Source organism: Cavia porcellus, unplaced genomic scaffold (assembly GCF_034190915.1).
Source record: "Cavia porcellus strain 051 isolate PalLab524CR breed Dunkin Hartley unplaced genomic scaffold, mCavPor4.1 scaffold_7, whole genome shotgun sequence".
Classification (NCBI taxonomy): Eukaryota; Metazoa; Chordata; class Mammalia; order Rodentia; family Caviidae; genus Cavia; species Cavia porcellus.
Genome location: NW_026947490.1, coordinates 69,284,986 through 69,305,294, shown reverse-complemented (window position 1 = coordinate 69,305,294; position 20,309 = coordinate 69,284,986). Strand labels below are relative to the sequence as shown.

The 20,309-nt window shown below is 44.6% G+C and overlaps 1 protein-coding gene across 12 annotated transcripts in view; it reads left to right on the top strand.

Annotated features, from left to right (window-relative positions):
• Nucleotides 1-11,467: 11,467 nt before the first annotated feature.
• Nucleotides 11,468-20,309, top strand: part of Dclre1c (DNA cross-link repair 1C) — a 64,852-nt gene continuing 56,010 nt past the window's right edge. For 4 of the 12 annotated variants that reach the window (XM_063253789.1, XM_063253791.1, XM_063253790.1 and 1 more), the window contains exons 1-3: nucleotides 11,472-11,801; nucleotides 16,364-16,415; nucleotides 19,139-19,223. In XM_063253789.1, coding sequence (XP_063109859.1) covers nucleotides 11,693-11,801; nucleotides 16,364-16,415; nucleotides 19,139-19,223 — 246 coding nt within the window. In that variant the 5' untranslated portion in view covers nucleotides 11,472-11,692. Of the gene's footprint in view, nucleotides 11,802-16,362; nucleotides 16,416-19,138; nucleotides 19,224-19,263; nucleotides 19,396-20,309 lie in introns of those variants that run through there. The other 8 variants (XM_063253797.1, XM_063253795.1, XM_063253798.1 and 5 more) reach the window with 6 other exon arrangements.

The following is a 20,309-nucleotide window of genomic DNA, read 5'->3' as shown; positions in this document are numbered from 1 at the left end:
GGATTGACATGAGTCTGAGGCAAGCCTGGGCTGCAAAATGAGGTCAGGCCTTGCCTCAAAAAAAAAAAAAAAAAAAAAAAAAAAAAAAAAAAAAAATGGGGCACAGGCCATGGTACCAATGAATGCCGTAAGTCTTCTTTACAATTAAGTGGTTGTAAAGTTTTTGGTCAACTATATGGTGTATGAAGATATGTATTAAGATTTCATTGTGTGGTATAGGGCCGTTTTTGATCTGAAACCTGGTAGATAATTATAAATGTATTTAACATTGAGGTTTTTGATAAGAGTTTTGCCCTAGAATAAATTACAGGACATTATGGTGGTGGAAGGCCAAATTGGGGATGTTTACCCTGAGATCACTTCCTCCTTCCCCATTACAACTTCCTTTTGCCTTTCCCAGTGCACACAAAGAAAATTCCAATCAGCTCCTCGCATGTCATCAATGCCCACCCTAAGCACCACCCCAGTCAAAGGTTATATATATATCCCATACCCTATATGACGGTCAGACCTGTTGATTTTGAGCTCCTCTCTATGTCCTTAGAATAAAGGCCACTTTTACTTTTATATTTTGCTCCTTTATTGTGCTGAAAAATGCTAACATAATGGTGCCAACCCCCCTCCCCCATGGCAGAATGAGTGGCTCCTGGGGGTCACTCCCAGTTTGAGCTCCCCTGTTGATGTAGGGACCATTTCTAAGAAACATTTCTTGGACTAATTCCTCCTTTCAACGGAACCTGTTCAATTTGTCGCCATCAGCCTGCATACAACATTGACCTAGCTCATTTGTCACAGGTGAGTCATTTTCTTTCAGGGGTTTTCTGTTTCTGTGGGCTGGGCCCACACTGGATTACCCACTGCTGTCCCTGGACAAAGATGGCAGTTCTTACGTTCCTTGGACTGTCTGATGAAGGGCTGTTACTCTGGTCCTCTGGGATCCCAACTCGTGCTTTTTGGTGACAGCCAATGAGATTGGGTTGGAGCCTTTCTTATCACATTTCCAAAATAGGTGATGACTTCTTTTGATAAGTGTTATCTGGAACAACTTTCATGTTCCCTGGGCGGGAGCTAAAGCTCTTACATCCCGAGGCAAAGTTGTTCTTTTGGCTCACTTTTTTTTTTTTTTTTTTTGTCTTTTTCGTTTTGGCTCACTTTTAATTTGGTCATGGGGAATACTATTTCTGATCCCCCCAAAATCACACCTCTGGAGTGCCTGGTTCATAACCTTGGTGCTTTTGGCCTAAAGAAGACTATAAAAATAAAAAACTAAACTTATACTGCCAGGTGGCATGGCCAACCTACAAGCTTAACAGCAGCCCATGGCCTAAAGAGGAGATGTTTGACCCCTGCATTCTTCAAAATTTATGTAACTTTTGTTACACTGGCGACAAGTTGGCAGAAATCCCATATGTACAGGCCTTCCTTACCATAAGGACATGTTTTTCTCTAATTCAGTCATGTATGTCAGCCCAAATATTTCTAGCTAACTCTGCTGTACCAGAAACTCTCCCCTCTTCCCCACCAGACCCCTTAGATGATGTGTCTCCTGTCTTTACTCCCCCTCCTCCATATACCCAAGATCAAACCCCACAGCCTTCTCAGCCAAAGATTTCTGTGCTGTCCTTTCCTACTCCTTCATCCACAATAGCTTCTAATCCTTCCCTTAGTTTCTCTCCCCAGTCTCCAATTTCTCAATCCTGTCCACCTGAGCCATCTATTCAGGATGGTTCTTGGACCCCTTCCCCTGTGTCGCCATTTCCTCCACCAGCTCACCATATGCAGGCTCGTACATTCCAACCTTCCAGCAGGCCACTTGGTTCTCAGCAGCCATCTTGCTGCAGCTTGCATAGAGGACAGCCACCATCTTGTGGCCCTCTACCATGTGATAGTGTGCCACCATCTTGAGATGGGTCGCAGGGTCAATGGCCACCATCTTGTGGTCCCTCATCATGCGGCCAGAAGCAGCCATCTTGTTGTGGGTCACATGATGACCAGTTGCCATCTTGTGCCCCTCACTGTGTCACTGGCAGCAGCCATCCTGCTGTGGGTCACATGGTAATCAGTCGGCATCTTGTGTTTCCCCATTGCATGGTGATAAACGGCTGTTTTGTAGTCAATCATTGAGCAATTGCCCACACATGCCTGCTGGGCAGTTGGCTGTTTGGTGGCCCTCTACTCCACAGCTTTCTCAGCCTAATCTCTACACCCACTTTGGGAACAGGCTGGGCCCAAGGGATTAGTTCATATTCATGTTCCCTCTTCCCTCTCTGACCTATCTCAGATTAGCCATAAATTAGGTTGCTTCTCTGTTGACGCACAGAATTAAATTAGAGAACTTGAATTTATAGCTAATTGTTATGATTTACATTTCAAGGATATTTATGTGATTCTAAACACCACCCTCACCTCACAAGAGCAAGCTCAGCTGTGGCAAGCAGCTCAAGAAAAAGCCAATCACAAAAATAAGGCAAATACCACTGAGAATGACCCTAGGCCTACTGCAGTGCCTGAACAGGATCCTAATTGGAATTACCAAAATGGAGAATTATAAAATACATAAGATGATTGCATGTATAATTGTGGGCCTTAATAAAATAGCTCACAAACAAACTAACTATAACAAACTTTTAGAACAGGTCCAAGAGGCTAATGAAAATGCACCTGTGTTCCTGAATTGGCTTAGGGACATCTTAATTAAGTTTACTAATGTAAACCCAGACTTCCATAAAGGGAAAATTGTTATTAACTCTTATTTTATTTCTCAGTCTGCTCCTGATATTTGTGCAAAATTATAAAAGGCTGAACTTGACCCTCAAACCTCACAGGAAGAGCTTCTTAATATAGCTTTCCATGTTTTAAACAACAGAGAAAACACTCAAAAAGAGGCGCACACACAAAAAACTTGCTAAATAGCAATCTGATCTTTTAGCAGTGCTGCCTGAGACCCTCCTGGACTATGCTTCAAGTGCAACAAAGAAGGACATTGGGCAAGAGAGTGTCCCAACCTCAGCGTTCCTCTGCGGCCTTGCCCCTACTGCAATCTTAAGTGCAACTGAAAGAGCGACTGTCCTAGCCACCAAAGAGTGAGTAAGCCATCCTCTCAACTCCTTTCCCTCCCAGGAGCTCTTGTCACCACCAGATTCATCTCTGACTGATCTACTTGGACTTGCTGCTGAAGATTGATGGGGCTCAGGGGCCACAATCCCCATTAAGGTATCCTTCTTGGAGCCCCAAGTCTCACTGGATGTCTCAGGTAAGACACTATCTGTACTTATGGACACGGGGGTGACTTATAGTGTATGTCCTGAGTTTTCAGGTCCTTGTATTAAGTCCTCAGTCTCTGTAGTGGGTGTTGATGGCCAGCCTATTCCAGCCTTTACATACAGATCCTATTCCATTCAGGTTCCAGACTCTCTTCTTTACCCATAGCTTCCTAGTCTTTCCAACATGTCCCACATCCCTTTTAGGTAGAAATCTTCAAAAGCTTAGCTTAACCTTTACCTACTCCCTCCCCACAGCTCTCATCCTCCAGACATAGTATGCTGCAAAGTCATCCCCTCCTCTTTCTTCTTCTCTGGTCGATCCCATAGTTTGGGATACCTCCAATCCCACTTGCACTATCCATGCCACACCTATTTTGATTTATCTCAGGGATCTTTCAATTTTTCTTTGTGTTCCCCAATATCCCATAGCTCCCAAACATTTACAGGGACTTAAACCTATAATTAAGTGCCTTTTAGACAATGGTTTTCTTAAACCTACCCATTCACCCTATAATACTCCCATTCTCTCTGTACTCAAGCCTAATGGGTCTTACTGTCTTGTACAGGACCTTGGGATAATCAATAATGCTGTTACTCCGATTCCACACCATGGTGCCAAACTCTTATAGCATGCTCTTTCATATCCCTCCCTACACTACTCACTTTATGGTCATAGATCTTAAAAGTACTTTTTGTTATCATCCTCCTGCACCCTGACTGTCAGGATTTCTTTGCATTTTCATGGAGTGATCCAGACACTCTCAGGTCTCAACAACTTACTTAGACAGTGCTCCCCAAGGGTTCAGGGATAGTCCTCACTTCTTTAGCCAAGCTCTTGCTGCTGACCTTGCAGCACTTGACCTCAAACTTAGCACTCTCCTTCAATACATTGATGATCTTCTCTTACACTCTCCATTAGAACATTCAGCCAGTCTCCTTAATTTTCTCACCAGTCATGGGTACAGGATTTCTCCTGCTAAATCCCAAATAGCTTCCCCAGAAGTCAAGTATCTAGGTCTCTCTATCACTTCTACCACTCGTTCCGTCACTACAGATTATAAGGCAGTTCTTCAGGATCTCCAGGTGCCCACAACCAACAACAGGTTATATGTTTCCTAGGTTTAGCTAAATTCGTTTGTCTCTAGATTCCTAACTTTGAAGTTTTAGCCCAATCCCTCTACAAAGCTTCTAAAGTCTCCTTATCAGAACCCCTAGACCCCACTATGCCCATTCATGCCTCCTTTCATAAATTGGAAGAGGCTCTCCTAAGGGTTCCAGCCCTTACCCTTCCTGACCCCACCCGACCTACCTCTCAGGGCCACAATGCTGTAGGTGTACTAGGACACAAAAAGGGACCTTCTTTTCAAGCAGTAGCCTACTTGTCAAAGTAGTTAGACAACACAGTAAAAGGATGGGCACCTTGCCTCTGAGCCCTTGCAGCTGCAGCCTTCCTGACACAAGAAGCTAATACGTTTACAGTAGGGCCATCAATTACAGTATACTCACCTCATCATCTAAATGAGCTTATCTCACATAAGACACTCCTTGCCTTGCTGATTCCCTCTCGCCTTCAACAGGTACATCAGGATCCTTCTATCTAATAGTCCTATTAATCTGGCAACTTTGCTTCCCACCTAAGGCCACCCCACCATGACTGTATTGAGGTCTTCCAGATGACTCCCACCCCTTTCCCTCACATCAGTAGCACACCTCTCTCTTTAACCTTTGACACATGGTTCATAGATGGCAATTTAACAAACACAGACAATCAAAAGAGAGCAGGATATGCAATAGTTAACCAATCAAAAGTCATAGAGGCTAATCCCCTGCCACTTGGGACATCTTCCCAGAGGACAGAACTTTTGCTCTTACAAGGGCTCTTACACTAGCAAAGGACAAAGTCATAAACATATACTCATTCAAAGTATACATTTAGCATTTTACACTCCCATGCCATTATCTGGCAAGAAAGGGGTTTTATCAACTCTCAGGGAACCCCCATCATTAATGTGCCTCTTATCCTTAAACTCCTAGAAGCAGCATAACTCCTAAAGCAAGCAGCAGTTATTCATTGTCAGGGACACCAGAATTCTGAAGATCCCATTGCTCAAGGCAATGCTTTTGCAGATTCACAAGCCAAGTTAGCTGTACAAAGGCCTTACCCTTCTCATCCTCTCCTGTTAGTCCCAAACAGTCTACCTCAGCCTAATTATTCACCATGGCAGCTACAATTACTTCATAAATCATGTTACACACAAAACACTCAGGGATGAATTTTCCAGAGATCAAAACTTGCTCTCCCTGATCAACAGGCCTTAAACATCATCGCTGACTTACATAACTGTTTCCATATAGGATCGCAGGCCCTATACAGACTCTTAGCCCCAGTAGTTACACATCCTTCTCTAAGGGCTATCATTCTTCAGATTACTCACACCTGTCATCTCTGTGCAAGGATCTCTCCTCAGGAACACATAGCATCTTCTTCCTTTCCTATTCATCCATTTCATGAACACATAATTTCAGGACCAGCAGGTAGATTTTACACACATGCCCCACCACAAAACTCTCCAATATCTTCTCACCTTTGTTTGTACTTTTTCAGGATGTACCTTTTCCCACAACCAGGGAGACTGCTGATGTAGTTACTAAAGTTCTATTACAGGAAATCATCCCAAATTTTGGTCTACCTCAGAGTATTCAGATAACGGTCCAGCCTTTATTTCTCAAATCACTCAACAGGTATCCTCATGCTTACACATCACCTGGTGCCTACCCATTCCATACTAGCCACAGTCCTCAGGAAAAGTAGAAAACGTAAATGGCCTCATAAAAACACACCTGACAAAACTCATTTTAGAACTACACCAAGGATGGCCTCAATTTCTGTCCCTAGCTTTAGCCAAGCTCAGGGCACTTCCCTCAGCTCCTACATTTTTAAGCCCCTTTGGACTCATGTATGGCTGACTGTTCCTACTCCACAATCTTCCTACCCCCAAAGTCTCCCTCCTTTTGCTGACTACATCCCAATCCTCTCCTTCCTCTTACACTTGTTACAACAACATGCTGATCTCTGCATTTCCAACCCTCAGACAGGACCAAACCAGGTCTTCCCATATCCCCAGGAGATCTAATTTATCTCAAATGTTCTAAATCCATAGGACTACAATCAAGGTGGAATGGCCCCTATCTGGTCTTCTTGGTAACCCAGACAGCAGTCAAAGTTACTGGACTGCCATCCTGGTTCCACATCACTCAAGCTAAGCAGTGCCCTCCCAACCCTGAATCTAACCATCCTGAGTGGTCATCTCATCTTCTATCTCCCACCCGTCTCTGTCTCACCAAGGCCTCACAGCCACAACTCTCAGGCTAAGACATGTTTTGTTATCCAACTTAAGTTACTATCCCTTACATTCTATTTTTTTTTTTTACAGTAGGACTCTTGACAGTCTTTCCTAAAGACTCCCACATCATGCATAAAATTGTCTTCACGTTGTTCTACATAACAACTGTCTTAGTACTCTCTACCCTCAGCTGTTTAAACATGAGATCCCTGTGGGTCTAGGCTCTCATCTCCCTTATAGTGACACAGCCACAGCCCTCCCCACCCCTATGGTATAATTTCCTAAACATGATTCAGTCATCAGGCCTTATATTTCATGTGCTTCTTATTCTTTCCAGCTCAACTCCTGGACCAAAGACAACACCTACCTACCTACACTTGTAACTTTTACCCTTTCAGATGGGGGAGTAATTACCTCTCATAACTTCATTCCTCTTAACCCCACACTTATTTTTCAGATTCTGCTTCACCATGGCCCTGATGGAACGGCATATTTAGATCAAAGACACCTTTCCTTCTACCTCTCCTGGGTCCTTAAATATGATAGTGGCCTGCCTCCTCATAGCACCTTGTATTTTTGTTTTTACAATCTAGGATGTGAGCATTCACCAATGATAAAGTTGTCCTGGCTGAAACACCTGGTACCAGCTTCTGCATGTCAAGTGTCATCCCATCAACCTTCCTGAACTCCAATATGGCATCCCCTTTCAGCAGGAAATAGTAAGAGAGACATTTTGCCCTTTTCCTAACAATACAAAGACAGAAATGAGTTTTGCCCTAGAATAAGTTACAGGACACTATGGTAGTGGAAGGCCAAATTGAGGATGTTTACCCTGAGGTCACTTCCTCCTTCCCCATTACAACTTCCTTTTTCCTTTTGTGATAACTCGGAGCCCGGTATAAAATCCAAGGAAGCAAGAAATTAAAATTTGGGAAGCAAAGGCTTTATTAGGTAAAATCCAGGCCTGGTGACAAGTCTCCGGGAGCCAATTTGGAGACTGCACACCTCACAGCTAAAAGTCAGGTCTTTTTATCTTGTAAATCCACAAACAGCTGCTGGTCACACAATGTAAGGAGGGGGATGGGGGTGTGAAACGGCAGAAACGGCAATTGCAAGCCTCCCTGCATACTAGCTGTTGTACTTTACTTAAAAAACAAGACCCCATGGTGAAAAGCGGGGCAAGATCCCAAGATGACAAACGGGGCAATACGTCTTTTTTAAAAGAAGCGCTTTTATTTTAGCTGGCCCAGTGACACAGTGCAGATGGAATTCGCAAAGCTGTGCAACTGAGTTAGAGTTTTGACTGATTTTTATAGTTCATTTATGGTTAGCTCATTGATCATTAAGTACATAGTGATGAGAAACAGAAATAAGGTGGGCCTTGTTCCCGTTTGCTTGAGGTAACAAGCATTTCACAGTGGGTGGTTAGCCAATTCATAGCCCTTGGTCTGCCAATTCTGGGAACATTTGTCTCTCATAAAAGGAACAATGGTTGACATAGCATCATTTGTCTCTTACAAGGGGAACAAAAGTTGACATTGCACACAGGTCACTAAGGTAGGGAGGATGACGCATTACAGAACAGCAGAAAGATGCGGTCAGTTAATTTATAACTATGTGGTTGGTGCTTGGTTACTAGGGTAACGAGCTCAGTACAGAATGACAATATTACTAATAACTATCTTTTTAAGTAACTATTTTTGTTTATTATCTTTTAATCAATTATCTTAATTTTTAGCATCTTAGTATAACACTAGCAAGTTTAGATAAGAAGAAATCTTGTTTTTCTTAGCAAAGAATAGAAAAGTCTAACAGCAATTAACAACCTTAGTTACCTTACTTTAGCACCACAACTGTTCTATTTGTAGAGGGCAACAATGGTTAACATATCAATTAGGTAAGATTTTTACAATTCTTTACACAGGAGAGCATTGATTAACATATCAATCCTTTGCCCAGAGGGAAAGGAAAACACACATTTACAGTAAGGCCAAGTTACAGGTATTGCTATGATACAAACGAAGCTATTTTTGTGAAGAATGTACAATTTAATACAATCTAATGCAATTAACACAATTTGTGACGGGCTACCGGGTAGGGAAGACCCGGGTTGTCAGGAGCTATTACCTCAGGCCTTTGTTTTATGGCCTTTAAGAAGTTAAAACTTAACCTAGTTAGATTTGAAGGGAGAAGGGGAGGGGAAGCAGCAGGTTGACTTATACAGAACAGATCTTATGGCGCGATAGTTAGGGGGCCTTAGGTTATAACACCTTTCTGGGTGCACACACAGAAAATTCCAATCAGTTCCTCACACATCATCAATGCCCACCCTAAGTACCACCGCAGTCAAAGAAAAGCCAGACCTCTGTTGGTTTTGAGCTCCTCTCCATGTCCTTAGAATAAAGGCCACTTTTACTTTTATATTTTGCTCCTTTATTACACCAAAAAATGCTAACAGGTTTTTTGTTTGTTTTTGAGACAGCGTCTTACCATCTAACTCCGATCAGCCTCCAAGCTGAGGGGATCCTCTTGGCTGGATGCTCTTGTTTCTGGCAAAGTGTATTTCTTTGATCCCCTTTGTGTCTCAGGCCCATTTATATCTAATGACCAGAGTATAACTACAGCACCGTGACTATAACTGTGCTGTCTAAGAATATAGCAGCCTGTGTGTATTTGAGTCTGGATTGTTCTGTGATTTATTGAATCTCAGTTGCCTCCACTATAAAGTAAGACAAACATGGTGCCTATCTGATAGGTTGTTGTGAGTATGAAATAACAAGAATAAATACTTCTAGCAATTGGAACATATGAATGATAGTAATTTTTTCCATGAGACTGTGGACTCGAGGGTAGGGATTTTCAGGTGCCTTGTTCATTATTGTATGTTCAGAGTGTGGAGGATCAGAGACTACTTGTTGAAAAAATAAAGCAATCTCTTGACCATCAATTTTCTGGAGTATTGCAGCAGCTTCTCACTTTGATCCTTTTCCCTAGACATGAATATTCCCAGGCCATCGTATCTATCAGGTACCTGGTGGATGTGTTGAAACCCAGCTACCTGGAAGGTATGTGGAAACTGGGATTCCCATCCTCAGAGTTTCTGATTGCTAGCTCTGGCTGAAGAAGTTCTTGGTTATTATGGGTGACGTTATTCCAGGTAATAGACTTTGAGAAATGCTGTTCGAATCACACCTGTCCCAACCCGTGTGAAGTCACCCAGACTTCCCCCTGCTGATGAAGTTAACACCCTTGGCTCAATGTCTGAGGTCTCTTATAGTCTTAGCTTATTCAAGCCTGACTTACCTTTTCAGTCCCCATTATTTCTTTTTAAGTACAACACTTAGTTCAAAAGGGACGGACTCAGGTCTCTGGCTGAATAAAACCTCATTCTGGGATCTTCTGCTGTTCTTGGACTTGGAAACTGACCTCAGATTCACTTTCTTAAGATTTTTTTCTTTTTTTTCCCTTCTATTGGTGATACTAGAGATTAAACCTAGGGCCTTCCACATGCTAGGCAAATGTTCCATCACTGAGTTAGATCCCTAGCCCCCCTTTAAAATTTTTAGTGTTGGTTGATCATGCATTTATGGTGTTCCTCTTTCAGTCTCCTACCTAGCTTGGGCTGCAGATGTTTTTCTGATGGCCGTTTTCTTTGCAAAACTGAGGTCTCTACTTGCCTGTCTACCCTCTCCTCCCCATCCCAGGCACACTGCCTCTTAAAAGTCCCTGTAGAACCCCTGCATTTATCTGTTTTGGTTTTTCCTGCTGTACTGTGAGCTTTTGCTAGGCTATGGCTAATCCTTCAAGTGTGTCCTGTCCAAGCTCTGTGCCAGCCCTTAGGGGATACCAAGTAAATAAAGATACCTGATATTTCTTGAGCACTTGGCATTGGACAGAATTTGTTACAACGTACTTTTGTTTATTGCTTTGGGTAGACTTTATTACTCTATTTTATAGATGAGAAAACCAAGTTTAAGAGGGGTGCAGCTGTCACAATATGGGGCCCAAAGGGATCCCTCAAAACAGGAGGAGATGGGGGCCTATCAGCCTAGTATATTCTTGGCTCTCTTCAAGGAAGAAGAGTTAGGATATGTCAGTATGAGGACCAGGTAGGGTTATTAGGCAGTTAGAGACCAAGGGCTAGGATGAAGACAAAAGCTTGAGCCAGTGGAAGGTGGCACTCACATGTCTTTTAGAACACTGTTCTCCCAGGAGACAGCGGCCAATCTCAGGGCTATCTGAGGTGGGCCAGTCGAGCATCATCTTGGTTCTGGCAAGGGGATTCTTAGGGCTGGAGGGACCCATGGTTGTCACCATGAGTCTGTTCTTGCTGGACAGGGTGACTGTCCATCGTGGGGAGACTGCGCCTGCTCCTTGGTGGGGAACGTGCCATTGTCCTTACAGGTTTGGAACCTTACTTTCCCGGTCATCCCCCACCCCCCCACCCCCGCCCCAGATCTTTCTAACTTCCTTAAAGTACAGCTCAAAAGGGGGCGAGGAAGCTGGCAGATCCTTACTTTTTTGCCCTTTGAGCATGCATCTGAGTTCGATCATCGGAGAGCTCATTCGCTGTTTGCAGGCTATGTAGATATGTGTAAGAGCGTACACAGCTACCTCGCGTCCCGTGAGATTTCCGTACACAATCCTGGGTATCCCAAAGACAGGCACAGGAAGGAGAAGTGAGGAGACAAGCTAGGGCGCTCCTTCTTGCTGAAGCGCGCCGCGGTGCGATTTCAGGGCGCAGGTCCAAGCACTCCACGACGTCCGTCGCCCCCGGGTTGCAGAGGCTGAAACACAGCGAGCCCGCGCATGCTCCACTCCCAACGGGACCGGACTTCCGGCGCGCTGACTCCGCCCCAGGTCTGGGATGGGGCGGCTCCGGGATGAGCTTCTAATCAACCCGCAGCCGGCCCTGCCCCAGACTCCTTGGCACCGTCCTGGACCGCAGCTTTCTCTGATTGGATATGGCTGCGCTCAGCCGGCCAATGGAAAGACGGCGTTAGGTTCCCGGAAGTGGAGGCGCTTTTGGAGCGGTGCTTGCTTGAGTTTGGGGGGCTGATTTGGGGTCCAGTCCTCGCGGTTACAATGAGCTCCTTCCAGGGACAGATGGCCGAATACCCAACCATCTCCATAGATCGGTTCGACAGGGAGAACCTGAGAGCCCGTGCCTACTTCCTGTCGCACTGCCACAAGGGTGAGTACGCCTTCCTCGGCTCCTCACCCCCTGCGCAGGGCTGGCGAGGGGGTTAAGCAAAGGCGTCGGCCGGGAGCCCACGAGACCCGCGGCCGTGGCCAGGCCTGTGCGGCCCGCCTGGCGTAGACGCCGGCAGCACCCCAACTCTGGCTAGTGTAACCAGGCTCTGTTCCCAGACTTTGCGGTAGGGCCTCTAGGTGGGGCCAGTCGGAGGCTGGTGAGGGTTAGATCAATCTTCCGCATATTCCTCTGTTCCCGTTACAAGTGTGAAAAAACAGGTCTCAGATCAATCTCAGACTTCTGTTTAGGAAGTGCACGCGCACATGCGCACCCATGCAGTCAAATTAGACAGCGTGAACTTGACCTAGTGCCGTTTCCCTGCCCTTAGATCGTCTGTCTGTGGCCAACACGAAATGTCTCTTTTGCTTTAGGACAGTGGGATGCAGGTGTACCTCGTCGATGGGGCCAGGCAAGCAGAACACGGTACTACAGTTTCAAAGGTGGACACATTTAGGGTTGTTTAAGGGTTAAGTCCCATCCTAGTGAGACATGTTTGGGGCTAGGTGCTCAGTCCAGGAAGTAGCCAATGCTCAGAGCTTGAAGAACAATTTCACAACCGATGCCTATTTTGGAAATCGATAATGCCAACAAATCACCACCTTTACCGACAAAAGTTTTGTAGTTCATTGTGCTAATCAGTGCCACCGTGGGCACGCAGCAGAGGTAAACCAAAGCACCCTAACAGCCCCAACTTCTGGTGTCCTCCAGAATAGCTGGGGTAAAGTGTTCCCAATCCTTAGGAAGGCTGACTCATGTAATAAGTCCACGTGCACACTCACGTAACAAACTCCACATGCATACTTGTATGTGGAGAATATTTTAAAGTAAATGATGGATACCAGAGTACTGCTTGTTCTTACAGGTGGGTGTGAGGATCAGTTATTGTCTTGCATATGGAGTCACTTTAAACTGGTGTGGATTTTTGATGCTGCTCCTTCTGGAAAATTTTGTTTTTTTTTTTAGTTACTGCCAGTGAGGAAAAACCTGAACTTCTCTTTATATCAGCCAGAGAGCACTTTGAGCCTCTTTGATAGTCTGTTTATTCTTTTCGTTTCGTTTTTTTATTTTTAAAAATTAATTAAATAATTAATCATTTGTGGAAGTCTGGCTTTGTAATCCACTCTGGCCTTGAACTCATTATGTAGCCTAAGTTGACCTCACATGGTGATCTTTCTGCCTAGTTTCTCAAGTGCTGGAATTACCTGTGTGTGCCACTTTGCCCTCTCTGCTTATTTAATTTTTGGTTTTTGGAGACAGGGTCTCACTATGTAGTTGAGGCTGGCCTATGCAGCCTGAGCTGACTTTAAATTTGCTGTGATCCTCTTGCCTCAGCCTCCTCAGTGCTGGGATTACAGGCTTGTGCTGCCATAACTGGCTTTATTTTTGAAAGTAGCATGTTTGGCTTGGTTTGGTTTTTATTAGGAAGCCACTTCTGAATGAGAGTGCCTCTGCTTTTACTTTGCTGTGTTGAGCGTCTGCACTCAAAATGTAATAGCTATGCTTGGTTACTTTTCCCTCGTTGTTGAGACAAAATACCTGACACTCAAAATTAGGGAACAAAAAGTTTATCTTACAGTTTTTTTTGAGGCTTCAGTCCATATTCAGCTGGTTCCAAGGCAGGGTGGCATGGCTGAGGGGCAACCATTTATGGCAGCTGCGAACAGGGCAAAAGAGGAAAAAACAGGCCTCCTTCCCTCCTTTATATGGTACACTGGCTCCACCCCTGGGCAGGTGCAGCACTCACACTGCTGATTTCAGTGCTAGACAACGGAATCAATCACAAATGCTATATTCAGCCACCTGTATGACTGCATGAGGTTTGGGGGGCTGCCTAGATTCAAACCATAACCAGATGTTAAAAAGCACATTCTTGGACACATCTGTAATGATAGCCTTCAGAAGGCTGAGGCAGGAGAATTGAGTGAGTTTGAGGCTAACCTGGGCTACATAATTGAGTTCAAGATCAGCCTGCACTGTCTGAACTGTCTGGAAACCACCACCACCAGACAAACAAGAAAACACTCAAAAAGAACATTCCTTAGACAAATTAAACTTAGAATTTCAGCTAAGAGAAACAAAATACAGTTTGTAAATCAGGCAGGTTCTGAGAACTCCAAGTAACTGATCTGTCAGTATTTATAGAAAAGCAGAAATAACATGAGGAAACAGCTTACTTGGTTGCAGCTTACTCAATGGCCCAGTCAGTGGATTACAGCATAATTAGATGATTATCGGGTCTTCTGTGTCCAACAAAGCTCAATTACTGTGATGAAACTTATTTTCTTGAGACAGGTCTTGCTATGTAGTACAGTCTGGCCTTGAACTCAACAGAAGTCTTCCTGCCTCAGCCTCCCAGGTGCTGGGATTACAGGTGTGCACCAGGCCTCACTTACTGTGATTAAACTTCATATTTCTTTGGTTTGTTGTCACTTATTGAATCAATAGCCGCCTGTGAAATTCATTTAACATAGCAATGATGGTATAGTTTAGGAGCTTGCCCTTCCTCTTTGGGATTAGTGAGTCTGGAGAAGGAATTCATCCAAAGGAATTTGTGAAATCACCGTGTGTACATTAAATGAGAAATTGATTCTTCCTGCTGAGGAGCTTTATATAAGAACTTTTCGGGCTTTCTGATCATGTGTATTCAGCCAGGATGTAAACACAGCGGGGCAAGAGCTCATCTTCTGCTTTTGGAGGTGTCTCGCATTGCTTCTTATGGTTTTGGGGACATAAGTGTTCTTGAACTGTGCTGTGTTCAAGCCCTAGTCTCTGTATGACTGTGTTTGGAAGTGAGGCTTGGGTGATTAGGGAGTCTTAAGAGACAGAGCTGTGCTGAGCACCAGTGCTCCAGAAGAGCATCCTGCCTTGGCCTGATCTCAGGCATCCCAGCTGTGAGAGAGAATTTCTGTGTTTGTGGCCATCCAGCTTCAGGTATTTCATCATGGCTGAACTCACTAATGCAGAGTACTTGACAGCTTAAGGATTCTTCTGCTAGGGAAGAAGGCACATAAACATGTCAGCATCACTTTTAAACATAACCTTGAGGGGGCCATGGACTGCTTGGACCCAACACTGAATGGGCCACTCGGATGGGCCTCACTGAATGTTAGTGGATGCAAAGAGAGAGGGTGTCCTGGGTGTGAGACGGGGCCTGGCATTGATGAAGACCCTTTGGAGGATAGTGGAAGATGATTTCTTTTAGTCCAAAGGAAAATGCCCTGCAAAGCAAGCTCCGGATGCAGTTAGCTGAACTTGGCTGCGCCCTCCTGTCCTCCAGCTAGGAAGGCATTGAGGGTGTAGGGGCGGGTTCCAGTGCCACAGGCACAGGGGCAGCTGCTTAGGTGGCCTGGGGCATGAGCAGAGAGCTGACGCAGCCTCCTTTCAACCCCAGTGAAGACTCTAGAAACTGCACCTGGGAGAGCTGTGCTCTGGGACACTCCCATAATCACTCAAGCCTGGACCAGCGATGACCTGAGGGGAAGTGATCCCCGGTGGGGCAGGGAAGGGGTGTATGTGGTCAGGGGCTGCCAGGTAAGGTATGGCTGCCTTGTTTTCTCTTGTTTAAAGATTTCCAATTATAAGCAGGGTCTGCTGGCATACACCTGTGATCTCAGCACACTGGGAGACTGAGGTAAGAGTATTATTGAAAGTTTGAACCCAGCTGGAGCAGCTTAATGACTTCGTGAGATCCTTTCTCAAAATTTCAAAAAGAGATGTGACAGCTGGGGATTGAGCTCAGTGTGAAGGCCCTGTGTATTTAGGTCCCCTCACCCCATCCCATAGGACTCCCCAGTTACAAACTGAAGAAGGTGCACTTGTGCCTGGTGTGTGGTGTGTAGTATGTGTGTGTGGTGGTAGCGGTAATGGAATGACTGGAATTGGTTTAATTTAGAAGTATTTGCTCACTGATGCTCAGGCCTGTACATGTGAAGGGTCTGGAATGGACGTGCATACCTGTATGCTGATGGATCTCAAGTCTCACTGTTAGCATCTGTTCACTCAGAGGACTGTGGAATGGGTGTGACTAGTGACCCCCCACCTTTCTGGCCCACAGCCATGGCAGGTTGAGGAGGTGATGAGACACTGATGGAGTCCACTCAAATGGTGTCCAGCAGGCTCCATGGAAATAAGCTTCGAAGCTCTGGACAACTCACTTGGGAGGGCAGGTATAGGTGGATCAACGCAGCCTTGGAGAAGAGTGGGCAGCCAGCTGGCAGTGGCTGTGCCCCCACAGTGGTACTGAGCAGGTTAGGCTCCTCATGGGGCCGCTTTGTAAATTGCTTTTGGGGGCTCAGGCCCAGGCTCTTGTCCTGTGCTCAGAAGAGCTCTGCTTACAGGAGAAGGAGCTGGAAGCCCCGTGTGTCAGCTTTCCTGGATGTGGACCTCATGTATTTCTCCCAATTGGAACCTAAAGTTTTTAAGAGACACCTCAGTTTCTTTAGACTAAGGAATTTTCTGGAAAAACAAAAAATGTTTATGATTTTCAATTCTTTCGTTTTTAGATCACATGAAAGGATTACGGGCCCCGACTTTGAAAAGAAGGTTGGAGTGCAGGTAATTATTTTACTACTTACTGTATGGGGGGTCCATGTGCTGATACAGACATTTAAATTGAGAGAACAGAAAGCAAAATGCACACATACCACAGGCAGGGGATGGCAGTGAGGGAGCCCAGCGGGTGGCTGGACAGACTGAGCAGGACTCTGTTCTGACTGTGGTCATCCTGCAGTAGCTGACTTGGAACTTCACAGGAGTAGATTCAGACCAAATGGGTGCTCTTACATTGGCTTTCACTCAACATTGTATTTGTGGGATTTACCCATGATTTTGGCTGCAGCAATAACTTGTATGTTTTCATCCTGCCAGAGGGTGTGTGTAAGTAGCTTTCCCATTATTAAGGGAATGTAGTATCTTTGCATCTTTTCTTAAAGCTCAACTATTGAGTTCTTTTTCTTTAGCTATTGCCTAATTCTAAATTTTCAATTCTCTGGATATTCATTTGGAAAGGCCCCTGTGGTTTTTGAACCAGAAGCAATTGAGTGTCTTGGCTAATCAATAGCAGATAATGATAACCAGATAATGAACTCTTACATTACAAGGCACTGTGAATTTCATTCTTTCTTTTCTTTTTTATTTTAAAGATAGTAAAATCAATCAAAACAAAGCAGCAAAATTGGTACAGAACTTCAAAGCAGGATACTAGAAAAATAACCACAGCTACCATAGTCTATCTTGTTATCTTCACAATAGTTGTTCATTCCATCAGGTCTAGCAAAATTGAACCAAAAACAAAACAGTAAAACCAATCAAAACAGAATACTGAATAAAGCACAATAATCAGAACAAAGCAAAACAGCAAAAACAATATTGGATTTCAAAGACAAGATAGAAGGAAATCCCCCATATTTGTATATTACACTGTCATCCTCTCAAGAGATGCTCAGACTGCTGTCTCCAGGCCTGCAAAATCAACCCAACAACATAAGCATTTAGTTGCTTTACGTACCTTAGTTGCTATCATCTCAGCCTGTCCTCCAAACCAGCAGTTGCTTATGGTAGGGGTGTTTGATTCTCAGCCTGTGTACTGGTAGGCTCCTGGGAGGTGCTGAATTTTCTCTTCCTGGGAGTGACATAGCTTGCACCGCAGACCAGAAAAGCTGGCTGGTTGGCCTCTTGTTGGAGCCTCCCAGTCCCAGCATGGCCAATTCTCAGGCCGTGCTTACTTTTCTTGGCATTGTGAGTTTCTTAGTGCAGGTGTTTTGCTGAGTGCCTATAATGGCTGTGGTAGGACCTGATGTTCTCATTAGAGCCTCTTAATAACTGTCAAAGGGATCCTGTTATTTCTGTTTTACAGATGAGGAAACTGGGGAGCCAGAGTGGTTAAATAAGTTGCCCAGTGTTATGTAGCCCATCATGGCAGGGTCAGGGTTTTAGCCAGATCTGTCTGATTTCAGAGCTCTGTGCCAGCTGTCCATTGCTGCGTATCGAATCACCTCAAAGAAAGCACCTTAAAATAAAACAGTATTAATCATGTGAGATCCCTCAGTTCCTGTGAGTGAGAGATTGTGACAGATGGTTGCTTCCTGCCTGCCTAATGGCCGAGGGGGCTGCAGTTATCTGAAGAGCCACTGTGTTCCTGATACCTACCGAGGCCAGGACAGGTTTACTCTCTGGGCTTGCCTCTGTCTCGAAAGTCTCTTAGGGTTAGTAGTTTGAGATAGTGGACTTTTTGAATTTATTACTCCATGTTTGCATGTATGATGTTTATATCCTTGTGTGGACTTGGTACATGCAAACTGCACATCTTAATTCCTTTTATCATCCCTCCATCTCTTGATCTCTTTCCTATTTGAGAAAGATCTATATCCTTTCTTCATACTACCTTTTTCTTTTTTCTTGCCTTTTGTTTTTAATAATTTGAGTTTCTCATGTAAGAAGCTATGTGATATGTAAGTGCCTCTGCGTTAACAAGTGTAAACCCCACGAGGGCCAGGGCAGGTGGGCTTGGTAGAGGGCAGCCCCAGAAGGTCCTGGAGCTGCTGCTACTACAAGGATCACTGGGTACCGGTGGGGAGCCTGTGTCCCCTCCTCTCTTTGGCAGATTGGAGTGCTGTTTGTGAAGACCTGCATAGCTGAAATGTGTGGCAGTGTGACTAGCTTTGGAAAGCATGATCAGCCACACTAGCCTCTAAAGCTGCACTATTGAATCTTATGTTTATTATGAAATTAATTTTTGTTCACTAAAAATATATATGTAGGAGGTGAGAGTGTAGCTCAGAGGTGGACACTTTCTTAGCATGTGCAAGGGCATGGGTTCAGTCCCCAGTACTGCAAAAAATAAATATAAATACAGTGGTTTCACATAAAGCAGAAGTTTCTGTTGCCAACATACCTTTTTCTGTTGTTCATTAGTAGCTTAATATGTGGTAGTCTCCGTCTACCAAGTGGTGTACTCTATGTGTGCATGTGTATTTGCTGGGGATAGAACCCAGGACCTCACATGAGAGATGAGCTCTGCCACTTGGCTTCAACCCAGGCACTGATGTATGTTTTTAACATAAGAATGAATCTCTTAGGGGTCTGAAGACATGGAGACACCCCCCGTGCCCTGAAAGGTACTGAATGGTGGGGATCAGTATCTGGGTGTGATTATCACACATTTTTGTACCAGCAGTTTTAGAGTCATTGTGGAAAGCTGTTGGTGAAACGCCTTTCTCTGTCACCACCAAGCTCATCTTGAGTTGCACTGAAACTTGTTTTTTGTCTTTTCCTTTTAGCTTGAAGGTCCAGCTGTACTGTTCTGCTGTTACTAAGGAGTTGTTGTTAACTAGCCCGAAATACAGATTCTGGGAGAAACGAATTGTAAGTTTTATTTTTTACATAACATTAATTCTTTGTATAGGTGGGAAGTATTTTTGGAAGGAGATCGAAAGAAGCACTGCAGTGTTCTCAGGCCAGCCCCTCATATCCGTCCCACATGGCATCGTGTAGAATAGCAACATTTAGTCTTCTGCAGTTCAGCTACGTGCGTAAGGTCAGTGTTTGTTGCTAATTTCTTTTTCTTGTCTCTCAGAAGTTTGATCTAGGTCTTTAGTTCTGTTCTGTTTTTGAGACAGGGTCTTGCTGAGCAGTTCATGCTGGCCTTGAACACACTTTATTGCTCAGGCTGGCCTCAAACTTCTGGCGATCTTCCTGACTCAGCCTCTGCGGTGCTGGGATTACAAGCATGCACCTTGCTAGTTCTGGTCATTTAATCTCACGGACTCCAGCAAAGATACATTCTGATATTTTAAAGTGTGAATGGCACCAGCATCACTGCTTAGTCTTTTTATTTAGATCATGGGCTGAATCAGGAAAAGTAAATGTAATTTGCTGATAAGAAATGGCAACAAACAGAATAATAAAAACTGAGTAGGTAACTTCCAATTAAACCAAAGAAAATGGATCTCTCCAGTACAAGGTAGTAAAGGGGAGGATATGGAACAGAAATCTAGTGTATAGGAAATGCACCAGACTTGCAGAAAAACCCTATTATTGAATAGACTTAATTTCTGAAATAAAAATAAGATAAGAAAACCACAAATAAACAGGAAAAGGGGAAGACACACCAAATGGAAACCCAAGGGAGAAGTAGACATGAAGGCGAAAACAAAATAACACCACAGATAGAGGAGGATGCAGTTCGCTGTCGGGGAGTAGAGTGGAGATGATGGTAGCTCTGCAGCTGACAGAAGAATACTCCTGCACACATGGAGCAACAGTGGCCATGCCGCCTGGCCAGCACACACGGGAATGCTCCGTGTCCTCAGCGGGCATGTCCAGCCAGACAGCCTACCCCTGTGCATCTCTAGCTGGGTTCTACAGACCAGAACCTGCTCCCCAGTTGTGTGGACCCAGAAACAATGCTTCAAGTTCAGACCAGTCTGAACTGCATAGCAAGACCATTTC